The 13,306-nt window shown below is 41.7% G+C and overlaps 1 protein-coding gene across 1 annotated transcript in view; it reads left to right on the top strand.

Moving 5' to 3' along the window:
• The window catches only part of plpp4 (phospholipid phosphatase 4), a 68,613-nt gene that overhangs the window by 19,344 nt on the left and 35,963 nt on the right, over positions 1 to 13,306 (top strand). Inside the window, exon 2 of the mRNA XM_074675783.1 lies at positions 12,259 to 12,367. Within this exon, the coding sequence (XP_074531884.1) occupies positions 12,259 to 12,367 (109 nt within the window). The remainder of the gene's footprint in view (positions 1 to 12,258; positions 12,368 to 13,306) is intronic.

The raw sequence follows: 13,306 nt of genomic DNA on the forward strand, positions 1-13,306 counted from the left end.
GTTTAAAAGAAAAAAAAAACTCAGTTTGACCCACTTTGAGGGGTTATGGGTCCACTTTAAATCCAGGGGACTCATCTAATGATTCATCCTGTCTCTGAAACACTTTCTGTTTAAACTTCTTCTCCTTCCCGTCAGCCCACCTGTCCCTCGCTCCTATCAGTCCTGTGGATTCATTAGCTTCACCTGTCTCCACTCAGCTCATCAGCTCCAATCAGTCTGCTCCTCTTTTTTTATTCTCAGCTCACACTTTATTCAGCTTTCTCTATTTCTCCCTCTGTAAGGTTTGGTTTGTCAGTACTGGGCCAGTATGTACCTTCAGTTAAACCAACAGGATGCTTAGTCCTAACATACCGTTATGGAACAGCATGTTTGGCTGCAGCGTTAGCAACATGCACTACTGTACACAATCTGCCAGAAAGCAACGCAGATGCTGATCACGTCATAATTAAGGGGAATCTGCTGGAAAACCCCATTCAACAAATTTGAAATGCACATGCCTACCACTCAAAAACAGCTATAAACCTGGTGGCGGTAATGATGTGACTGAGAGAAGATCATGAAAAACATTTTTTAGTGGAAGAAATTGACATTTTATGACAAGAATATATTAACAGCTGTAATCAACTAGCCAGTCAGATAATAAACAAAGAGAAAAAGAAAGTTTGGCAATCTTGAACAGAGTAAATGTATGTGGTGTTTTTGAGCGTATAAAAGGAGACCTAAAAAATAAAATGGCGATATGAAAGCTGCTTTGTGGAATAAGCACCGCAGCAATGCCTCAGTAACTCCATGAATAACTCTAAAAGCAGTTAATGAACCCCAACATTTGACCACACACATCTTGGAAGGACCCAGGCGTAAAAAAAAGAGCGAATCAACCTTGAAAAACTGACAACAGTGAGCCTTGTCTGTTTGAAACTTTGATTGCCTCCCTTATCTCATCTGCCCACTGAAAAATGTTGTCTTCTAAACCTAAATTTGCTGTATGGCTACAACTTTCTAAAAGACTATCCACTCTCCCTACATATTTCGTCTTAAACAGTTACCCATAAGCACCATGTCTGCCATTACAGTGGAAAAGGTGCTGTAGTCGCTGCCATTACCGCCTGTACTGGTGGGGTCTACCTCTATTGAATTTAATGCTCTTTTGGGCTGTTGACCTGGCTTATGCATACCACTAATTGCTTTTGTTTTAGCCATTGGTATAGATGGTCTATTTTCCTCGCTAATAGCTGGACATGCGTACAGGCCCTGAACCTGTGCCCAGTGTGTCAGACACATTGGATAAGAAATCTAAAGAATCCATGCAAATCATATTCAATAGTTTATATCAATTTACAGTTCCATGTAAATGTTAATACTGTGTTGATCCTAAACGTGGGCAAAGTCTCAAACCATGAGGTTACCATATGTTAGAGTAATCCCAGGAGACACTTCATCAAAAGTCCCACCAGAGTGACCAGATTAGAGCATCATAAACTGTCACTAACCTGAAACATACTGTTGTATTCCTTGATCTTTGAAGGAACATTTCCGAAATGTAAGCTTTCACAAAGCTGAGTTCCTGAGTGCTTTGAAGGCTCTTAAAGGGACAGTAGCAGTTGAAGAGGCCACGTCACCTAATCCTTTCTCCCTGGCAACAGACTGCAGGGAACTGCAGTTTATTTTAACATGCAGCTCTATGGGGACTGACTTACTGCTGGAGACCGACTCTGGTGGACACTGAGGGTACTACGGCTTTGGGACCACTGTTTAAATTGAATTCCATGGAGTTTTCTCTTCACAGAAACTAATGTTGGGATAATTTAGTCTAATCAGAGAAAACACAGAGGGGTGTTGTAAACCCATTCTTCCAGCATGATTAACACCTTGAAGAGCTTATTCTGGTCTGAACCTGATTACTCTTTTAATTTGAAGCTGTTGAGGGAAACATCCAAACAGCCTCTTAGTGTTTCTGAGAGGTGTTGAGTTGGAGCAGCATGCTGCTGATTAGTCCACTCAGAAAATCCTGACACTGTGCCAGACTCCACGGGGACTAAACTCAGACAGAACCAGGAGCCAGGACTCAGCCTGCTCCACTTCACCCCTATCTTTCCTTTGTAATTTCACCTTAATTCTCCTCCTCTTCTCTCTGTCATATTAAACAAAACATGTTTCGGCATGTATCACAGGAGGCCTGAGCTCGGTGTTCACCACTGACCATCAAGCTTTATCGAACAGCTCGCTCAGCCATGGTTTAATGGTGCTGTGAGAGGAGGGATGGGGATTTTGCAGCGCTAAATGATCCAGAAACACTCAGCAGAGAGGGATGGGAATTTCCCCCAGGGCTCTTCAAAACCAGAGATCCTGATAGTTTATAAAGCTCATCAGTTTCTTTCCAATATCTCCCTGAGACATGATTAAAGGATGAGTGATAAGACACACTGACACGGCCAGGCTCCTTAAAGTTAGAATAAATAAAACAGGGGCATAGAAACATGTCATAAGACAACACCAGAGGAACAAACAGACTTTAAATCAGTCAGATCACAGAAACATAAGAACAACTATGAAGAGCCAGCTGGAAATGACTCTGACATCTTATCTCTTCTCAGCCTCCATCCTCTGAGGAATGCCCTCAGTGTAAATGAGCTGCTGTCTCCACCCTCTCTTTCTCCTCCTCTTCCTCTCCTGGATGTGTCACTGAGTTGCGTCAGGTATTGTCACAGTCACCTGTAAACACTGATGCTGCAAAGCGAGCTAAAGCGGCGCAATCTGTCCTCAGGTAAAACACAGATGCTTTGTTTTGGAGTTTAAATCTTTTTCAAACAGCCGAGGAGACTCTAACTGTCACAAAAACCAACATGGAAGATTTTTGATCTGTCACTCAAACACTGAGAGGTCTGTTTGGTTAGCATTAGAGAGGAAAAGGTTGTTACTAAGGTCAGGAAGGTATCTGCATTCAGCCAATCAGATTCATTCATTCATTACACACATTTAAAAACAGCAGTAGCCAACCAGAGAGCTGAACAGGAAAAGACAAAGTCTGGTTCAAGTTTTCTAGGTGTGGTCTGATGCAGAAAGACATTTGGTTTTGGACAATTTTAAGGTTTGGTACCATCTTGAGTGTTACTATCCATTTGGTTGTCTGTAGTTTGGGTGAGAAGGAAAAATCATTCACAAGGATGAATGACCGTTCATCATTGATTTATTTCTGTACATGTTAGCACTATCAATGGATCAAACAAGTGGGAACAGATTAAAGTACAAACTGTGTTAAGTTGAAGAATTGTATTTATCTGGTCTCATTTCACCGTATTGTGTCATCCAGTTTCATACATATCATTTTATTTCATCATCTTATTCACCTTATCTCTCCTTACTCAAACATCTCATCATAATTTACTTGTTCCATCTCATCACATCTCATTTGGACGTCTCATTTCATTTCATTTCATTTCATTTCACTGAATCTAGAAAATCTAATTTCATCATATCATTGCATCCCGTCGTACCCTTACTTATCTTACTGTTATATTTTATCACCACATTCAGCTGATCTCTTCTTAATTGTCTGACTTAAGCATATCTTCATGATTCATCTCAACACCTCACCACACCTAATTTCAGCTTATCATATCTCATCTTGTAATTCACTGATTTCTCTATATCTCATTTTAATGTCTTATTTTATCCCAATATTTCATTTATCTATTTATTATCTACCTCATTTGTTTAGTTAAATGAAAATAAACAAATAAAAGTCTATTTACTATTCACCAAATCATCATAATTTATTACATTTCATCTCATCATGTCCTTTCTCATTCCAACATCTCAGCTCATCCTAATGCTTCATTCACTCATTTCTTCTTAGTCATCTAATGTAGCATCTCATCTTATCACATCAACAGCCCAGCATCTCATTTTATTTCACCTACAGATCTCATCATCTGTAACTTCAGCTCATGATCTGCAACTAATCTCAACATCTCATCATATCTCATCTCAACACATTATTTAATTATTCCCTGTCTCTTTCTTCTTATTTAATTTAATCTCAACATTTGATCCAAAGTCTCTATTTAAAAACTCATTTCACTCCATATTTTTTTCTAATCTTATCTTATTTTACCTTTTTTATCTTCTCATTCACATCATCTGCACTTATTTATGTTAATGTAAAATCTCATCTTTTTTCATGTCGTTTGAGCAACTCATCTGAGCTCATCTTAAAATGTGATACTCATCTCTAAATCTCATTATCACTGATTTCAGCTCATCATTTGCATCTGATCAACACATCCCATTTTCTCATCTCTCTCTGAGTCTGCATCATTTTTTGTTGTTTTCATCATTGAATGGGTTGTAGAACTAACTTAGGTAAACAAGACTCCTTATAAAATTTGCATCTAGAGCAGGAAACCTGTGTGATTAATTTTCATTGAAAAATCATTATCATGTTGATGTCTGTAGATTAATAACACACATTAACGTGCTGACAGCTCCTTTACGTGTTAGTGCTGCAATCGATCCGTCCACTCCCAGGCTATCATTAACTTCACATGATTCCTGCTTAACAAGTCACAGTCTGAGATCGATGAAATGCAAGGTAATAAAAGAAGTCTTTGCTTCACTCACAACCGTCTACAGTGTATAGAGTTTGACATGGCAAAGAATCATCTGTAATCTCAGCTCTAAGAAGACTCTGTCAGTCTTTTGTCACACCATGCTAGAGGTTGTGTCCTGCTTAGCTTAGGGACCGTTACAGGAGACATCATGCATAATTCACTGACCGTATAGACCGATCCTAAGAAACTCCAGAAGTTGATGAGTCGCCATTTCTGGGGTGGGAAAAACTCCTTAACTAGCACAATTTAATTGAGAGTTGTCAGAAGAATCAAGCTAAACCAGAGTATTTCTGTTTTATCACCATGAAATAACTGTGCCAGGAAGATCTGGGAAACTGTGTGCAGTTTAAGGCTGCCATAACAGCAATGGATACCAAGTAGTGGTTATCTTGCTTATTCCCAAGCAGCACTTGGCTAATTGAATAATAATGAGGTAAACACAAGTAGTAGCTGGTTAGCATGCGCAGGCTCACAGATCTTGAGATGTATTTTCAGCTGATGGAGGGATAAACAACAAAAGGACAGCGGATAACTTTCAACAAACAGAGGAAAACACTTAACTTTAACTGAACCAGATGGCCTTTTTTTCTTTCAATTGCAAGGAGAGCATGATGGCTAGATGTTAAAGTTTAAGGTGAACAGTGTTTGTTGCGGATTCATCAGCTTAAGTGTCAATTGGTGAAGCAGAGCAACATAGTTCATATAAAATGCAGAGTCTCTTGTTGGTGTTTTCTGTTGTGGAAATGTAGCTGTAAGCTGCTCATGATAGCTAATAAGCTACAGGCTAACTGGGAGTTGGCCCATAGTGTATTGTGTTTTTAATGTGTGAAATGTAATAAGAGGCAACCAGTCATACGTTATGATCTTTTCTCGACAACTTTCAAGCAAGTAGGTGAACTAGACTTTTTCCAGCCATTTTCATAGTCCGGTTGTGTAATCCATGTTAAAGATGGGCTGTAAAAACATGATTGTCAGCTCAGTTTGGGCTCAGTTTATTGTCTTTAACTCAGGTGGAGTTTTGTACTGAAATATATGGCTCCAGCCTACTCCTGAGCAGAGTTGGCTTAAAGCTGTCGTAGGGTCTGTTCAGCTTCTATACCTTAAGCTAAGAACCGTGAAGTTTTTCTGTTTGTGGTCATAAGGGTCAGAGCAGATAGTTAGAACCAGTTTAACCCTGATCATTGAGGAAGGACTGAGTCAGCCTTGAGCTGACTGCAGCTCTGAGGCTCTCTGTGTTCCTCTGTGACTTGGACATTTAAAGCTCTGTGATCTTTTTTTCCCCCTGAGAGGTAAAGGTCACACTGTGTCTGCTTCTCCTGCTCCTGCAGATAAAAACTGTGACAGAGGTCTAAAACCACCTCTCAGGGCCCCGCTCCCACTCACAGCCGGCTCGTGATACGATCGATGCTGATGAAAACTCAGCTACTGTTTGAGTGCATCAGTGATGGGCTGACACACACACACACACACACACACACACACACACACACACACACACACACACACACACACACGCACACACACACGCACGCACACACACACACACACACACACACACAGTCCAAAGATTACATCAAACTTTGTTCCCTGAAGTTAGTCCAGCTCAGACATTCCTTTCTGTTTGCCTCGTCTCTCCTCGGCGTGTCTGCAGCTAATTAAGATGAATATTTTCTCTGTTTTGGGCTCTGTGGTGGCTCCACAGCAGCAGCAGCACCAGCAGATCTTATTCCCTCAGCCTCAGCCGCACTTTCTGCACACAGTGCATTTTAAATCAAGAGCTTCCAAATGAGCTGCTTGTATTGTTCTGGATGCTGTATCGTTCTGGATGCTGCTCATGCAAACTCTCTGAGGTTTTCTATCTGCAGGGGGGAGAGAGGAGAGAGATCTTCAGAGATAATTCAGTTTTATGTCCTGTGCTGAGCAGGGCTGAGCAAGGCTGAGCGTCAGATTTAGAACTTCTCTCAGAGATGGGAGGAATTGGTGATGATGAACTAGCCTGGTTGTGGAGCTTTAACTGAGGAGGGGGAGGAGAAGCGATAAAATTCCCGTTTAAGAGAAGGTCAGGCTGAGAGATGGAGAGCAGGCGGCTGTAATGATTCCTCCAGGAACACCAATGTTCCATCTATTTGAATCGAAGCCTTTTTAATCTAGCGCTGTGTACAGAGGAGGGTTATTACTGAAGCATAAACAGCTTATACTGTGACACCACCTGCAGGGGGAACAGGAGGATCTGTGGGGGTTGGTCATGGAGTCATTAGAGCGAACAGCAAAAGGATGAACAACAGAATTTGGAACTTGGGTCATGATTGTTAGCAAGGATGCTCAAGGCCCACCTCTTTTTCACTGCAGCCCCCACCAACTATTGGCTTCAAAACTTAGTATGAGAAACTTTGTATGAGAAACTGAGGATAGACAAACTAAAGGAAGATTAACTGAGGGCAGACAAACTGAGGGAAAACAAACTCACTCCTTTGATAATAATCTCAAAATGAGATTATCGGTGCCAATAAAGGTTATTCTTCAATGCTACTTCTTAGCTTCCCTATCAGGTCGAGCAGGACTGGATTGATTAACAGCACATTGAAGTCTCTATGGCAACACCACACTGACTGACAAAGTTTAGTTGTGAGAAGAGATATCTGTTGTTCTCTGCTGAAACTGATGGCAGAGAATCTTTATCTGTGAAACTAAGAGTAGGGGATCTTCATATGAGAAACTGAGAAGAGACAAACTGAGAAGAGACAAACTTAATGAGAAGCTTTGTGTGAGAAATTAAGGGCAGAGGAACCAACGGCAGATAAACTTCGTATGAGTACCTGAGGGCAGAAGTCTGTCATTGATCTCAGAGTTCAGAGACATCAATGGGACATCCTATATTGGCAGTCAAAGATAAAGTATCTCAGTAACTCTAACCTTAGGTCATAGCACTTCTTTCAACAAACAAACGTCTTTAAAGTAGCTTTCTTCTTCAGCAGCTAACGAATCAGGATCAGAATCTCCCAGACGGTTCTGAGTTCAGGGTTCCTGACGTCCTGGGGCTCGGGGAGCTCACAGATCCAGTCAGACCTGTGATAAGAGTCTGCTCTAAATTCAGCTTTCTTTAACGCCTCTTTATGGGACTTTTCTGCATGGCCAGTCTTTCAAATTGTTTCTCTATTCCCTTATCTTTGCCTGCTCTGCTCTTTGCTCTCTGGCTCATTCATTAAAGAGATATCTGCTCACGCTCTCAGGTCTGTATGCCAGAAAATCACCGGGGAGGAGACGAGGGGAGAGAGGGAGATAACCGGTCGTAAAGGAGTGAAATTAAAGCGTTAAATGAACAACAGTATCAAAGACAGCTCACAGGCCTGTTTCAGTGTTGTTTGTTCACATTGATCCCTCTATAAATCACTTTGTTTGGAAGTTTTGAGATGATCGCTGAGTTTCATTCTCCAGAGCATGCTGATCATGCAGCTCTGACTGTATTTCTCTGTGTGTGACTCCTCTCTGCTGGACTAAATGTGAAAATTACAATCATCTGCTGTAATTCATCCCGCTTCAGCCCCCTGCCTCTCTGTCCCATCTTTGATTTGGTGTTATTAGCTTCATTATCCTGCAGGATGAATAGTTGTGCACGCTGAGTGTGTCATTACCCCCCCAGGACTCTCCATCAGCTGTGTGAGGCTGATCCTGCTGTGCTCCTCCTCATGGGGACAAATATGTCCTCTGAAACCATGCTCGTTTAAATTTATCTAAGAATGAAAAGAGAGTTAATCTGTGGAGCCACAGGCCGTCAGTAGAGGACTCGGAGATGCTGATGAAGTCCTGCTGCTTGGGGCCTGCAGCCCTCGTACGTACTGGAGTCATAGTTTAATAAAGCTGAAAAGCAGAGATGAGGCTGCAGACTGAGATCTGACTCTCAGAGGAAACCCTCAGAGGGTCGTATTGATTTATGGAGGAGATTGGAAACAGATTCTCCTGAAAGCAGGAGGAATATTATTACATCTCCAAAAGGCAATTTAATTCTGAGCTTATGAAAGTCATCATGGCCCAAAAACAAGGTGATGGGAAATATGTGAAAACAGCGGGCTGAGGTTTGAGGGTTTTATTGCCTCCAAAGAAGCAGAGCTTTATTACATTTCTCCTGTCAGTCTGGAATATTCTCATAAGATGTTTTTGGATCCACTTTTCCCCAAAATGTGCAGTTAAACCTTACTTAATGCAGGAGCCTGAACATTAAAGTGCAAAGGAAGCCAAAATGGGATGTAGAAACCTGCTCCCTGATATTTAAACTACAAGCTTTGCAGAATCTATTTAACAGTTTCATAAACTATGGGACCAGTGAAGGAAAAAAAAACTGATGTGAATATTATAAACAGATTTTATCTGTGTTTATCAGTCAACTAGGTGTTTTCAGGGCTCCTCAGAGATTCTCAGACATCAGTTTGCCTCAGACACATTCAGGGATTTTACTCATTGTCTTCTCCATGCTGTCTACTCAGTCTCGAGTTAAATCCATAGAGCATATTGAGCTAAATATTCAGGAGATTTCCTGCCGCTCTGTGCAGTTTTCTGTCTGATATTAGAGATGAGCTGTTAGCGTCACCTCTCTACTGGGTCAGTGTTTCTGCTTTAACCCCTGAATATTAAAGAAAGTCAGTATCAAACGTTGGCATTGAGTTGGTCATTGGACTCTGGTTGGTGAGATGACAGTTTATTCTGGTCCCTAGTGGTCAAGAGAATCTGATTGTATGACAGGAAGTACTTTGTAAACTCATTAAGGTGTCCACAGGTCATCATCTCAGACAGACTCACTCGCAGGAGGAACAGCATATCTGAGTTACTGCCAGATTTAAAGGGGCTGTGAGGAGTTTCTAAGTGATCTTAAATATGTTTCCCTCCTAGGTATATGCCTGATGGTAATCCGGCTTCAAAATGAGATTATCAGCACCAATAAGGATTATTCCTAATTGCTACTTCTTAGCTTCCCGATCAGGTCGAGCAGGACTGGATTGATCAACAGCACATTGCTGAACACCATGCTGACTGACAGAGTTTAGTCAGGCGAATAGAGATCTGTGTTTTTTTTCTGCTGAAAATGATTTCTGTGATTAATTTTGTAGTGATGGTGGACACAGGAGCCCAATTGTCAGAGAGAAAAAGGACAGAAGAGCAGAAGAAAGCTAAACAGGAGAGTGATAGAACACGAGCTAAAGGCTAAAATATGAGCTAAAGGCTAACAGAGGGGCTAAACTGTTTGTGATAATGTTTGTTCCAACCCACATGCAGCAGTTATTCTGCAGTGGTCTGGTCAAACTTGAGAGTCTTGTCAATTAAGTGAAGAGTGAGGTTATGTTAGCTCTGCTTGGTAGATGACTGGCAGGACATGACCAGGTTTCACTAAGATTTCACAATACAGACACGTCTCAGAGCACCTGGCTGCCGGCAGCACTAAATATAGACGGCTACCAAATTACAATATAAACAAGACCTGATCTCCAGTCATTTCCAAGACACAAACACAACTTGTAAAGAATCGCATCTTCACGTCTGTGTGCATGAGACCCAGGGCCAAAAGGTGACGCTGCAGTCCAGTTAAAACAGATCCTCCTCACAGCCCCTTTAGAGAGTGATGCACAGTAAAGGAAGTATTGGCCGAGGTTTTCCTCTAACCCCTGAACACAATCAGTGAGAAAAGTCCCTTAAATTGCCCTCAGGTTTATAAATGAAAGTTTCTGAACTGAATTGAATTGAGGTGTGAGTAAAGCAGGGATAATAGCAAAGGCTTAATGCTTTTATTATATTTTATCTTGTGTGCTCTTGTCTCTGTAATTGATGGTAGAGTGTTTCAGTCCCCCTGGAAAGACGTGTAAACATTTCATAAATAGTTTGTCTATGAGAAAATAGAGAAATTATGTTTATTCTTTTAAAATGTGGAGCTTTAACCTCCTGATGAATGATGGCATTAGTCAAACACGACGTGCTTCTTTCTGTCTGCAGTGTGTGTGTGAGTGTGTGTGTGTGTGAGAGAGAGAGAGAGAGACAGAAAGAGAGAGTGTTTGGGGGTGGCAGTAGCACAGTCCCCAGACACTTGTCTTTGCAATCAGAAAGTCACTGGTTCACATTCACGACATGGACCAAGGTTGAAAATTGGAGAGGTGTTAGTATAATTTCCTGCACCCTTGAGCGAGGTGTCAAACTGTCTCAGAACCCACCTGTGTGTGTGTGTGTGTGTGTGTGTGTGTGTGTGTGTGTGTGTGTGTGTGTGTGTGTGTGTGTGTGTGTGTGTGTGTGTGTGTGTGTGTGTGTGAGACAGCAAGGAGTTAAACTAAAACTGAGCAGAGACGTACCAGAGACAGACCTGGAGGAATTTGGGGCAACACCTGTGACAGATGTGTTCTCATAGATCAGTACTGAGCAACATTAGCAGCCAGCTGGAGTCTCATCTTAATCAGAGAACCAGTATTTTCTGCCCATGATGAGCCTGTGTTTGACATTCTGTCCTGCTCATTGTGCTTTGCGTTGAGTTTAGGCGTCATGCTCTGGTTTTCTCATCTTAGATTCATTATCTTGTGTTTTGCCAGGTTACAATTGTAAATAAGACATAGTTCTTAACGACTGTCCTGGTTAAATAATACACAAATCAATGAATAAATCCAGCACAATAAGAAGTCTATCTGCAGTTCATTGAAGTAAAACGAAGAGCAGCTTGTTTTCAGACCCTCAGCGAGTTGATTTTCAGAGTTGGTTTGGTCACTTTTTTCTGAGTACCAAACTAAATGAACCTCTTCTTTATTCAGACTCATGTTTCAGCCTTAGTCATATCCTTATTTAAACTCAAACCACCTAGACACAGGATTTACTGGATTCATTTTAGAGTTTGGTTGCTGAAAGATTTCACCCCTGCGGCTCATGAAACCTCTCCTTTGTTTGGTGTTTTTAATATTTAGGGATCAGAGGCACCTGTTGGAGTGTGTTCAGCTGCTGTGACACAAATGCTCTGTCCTAAATTGCTCACTTCTGTAAGTACACTTACATGGAGTGCACTGCATACACACAATTATTGGAACAATGCATAAAATTGTATAGGGCAGTGTTGTCCCAGATGGCTGTGTGTTCAGTCTGGTAAGACTAGCAGACAGCTGGATTCACGAACCTGAGAAGTTCCCACTCCATTTATAAGCCTCTTCTCTTTCATGTTGGGCTTTATAACCGCAAACCTTTTGACCCCTGGTCTTGCTCCACTCATTATGCTGGTTTATTGTTGTAGTCAAGATAGAAACCTTCTGTTTTTGACATGGTTAGTTTTATTTTGAAAGTCACTACTCCCTGTCTCAATCTTCCCTACATATTAGCTGTGACCTGCTGGACCAGCTACGTACCCAGACCGCAACAGAACAGATCAGGTGTAAGATGACACATTGACTTGAATGGAAACTTATCTGATCTGGTGCCACTATAGAGCAGAGACATGCTGGAGACGCATCCAGTGTATATCAGCTGTTATGGCTGCTTAAATGAGTAGTCTGACTGATCTACTCATCTCTGTTATGACACTCGGACCAGATCCTCCCTCATGAAAAGCAGGGGCTAATCCTGGCTCATTGTGCTTCTCTTTGTAAGTATCTGCCTAACGTGTACTGATGAGTGTTTGTGCTCTCTGTCACAGATTCACTGAGTTCCTGGAGCCCTTTGAAAGAGTGATCCAGCCTGAGGAGCTGTGGCTCTACAGGAATCCTCTGGTGGAGTCAGACCACATCCCCAAAAGGGTCATGTTCGTAAGTACTCTCCATCTAATTATGCTTCTCTCATTATGAGCTCAAGTGCTGCTAAATACTGAGTCCTCACTGCTTCAAAAACCCTTCATCAGACTCTTCACTCTGAGTTTGGAACTGAGACAGAGCTTCAGAGATAACTTAAAATCAAATTTAAATATCCTTCCCTCCATCAGTGCGAAGCTCTGCAGAGTTCAGGTGACTGAGGATCTCTCTCCTGTCGGCTCAGGCTGGTACCTGAAGGATTTTCTGTCAGGCTCTCCTCTGCAGCTGAGTCCTCTCTGCTTATTCTGAGCTCAATAACAGCTAACAGGCTCCAACAGGCTCAAAATAACCCAAACTGGGCAATGCAGAGCTCATCCCAATATTCTTATGAGTCACACTGCTCTCAGACGCTGGATGATGAGATTTCCAGTTATTTTGGTGAATTTGGCAACTCCAGGATGCAGAAACAAACAAACAGAGTGAACCTGAGGATGCAGCCCGCAGTGCTTCCATCTGCCAAGAACAGAGATATTCTGATCCAATGAAATGTGTGAGAGACAACAACAATAAATAACTTATGAGTCTGTGAAGATACTGAGCTATGCATTCTGGGAATTATGCTTGGCTGCTTTCTTTTATTATTATTATTTATACTTGAGTCGTGAGTTGGACCCATTCACGAGAGAACAAATAAACAACAGGAAAGAACAAACACATTTACATCCAGAAAAACACACACACATCCACATTTAATAACTCAGAAAAGGCATAGGGGATGTTTTTGTGGAAATATAGAGCTGGGTATCACCAGTGTAGCAGTGGAAGTGAAGTCTGTATGATGTGACCAAGGGGAACCTGTGGAGGAGGAACAGGAGGCAGCTGAGCAGCTATCCCTGGGGGACACCATGTGTGATTTATATACAAGGGAGACATGGCCTAAAGTAACACAAAGTTTCA

Source organism: Halichoeres trimaculatus, unplaced genomic scaffold (genome assembly GCF_033239565.1).
Source record: "Halichoeres trimaculatus isolate MK-OKI-2021-1 unplaced genomic scaffold, fHalTri1.1 fHalTri1_scaffold_8, whole genome shotgun sequence".
NCBI lineage: Eukaryota > Metazoa > Chordata > Actinopteri > Labriformes > Labridae > Halichoeres > Halichoeres trimaculatus.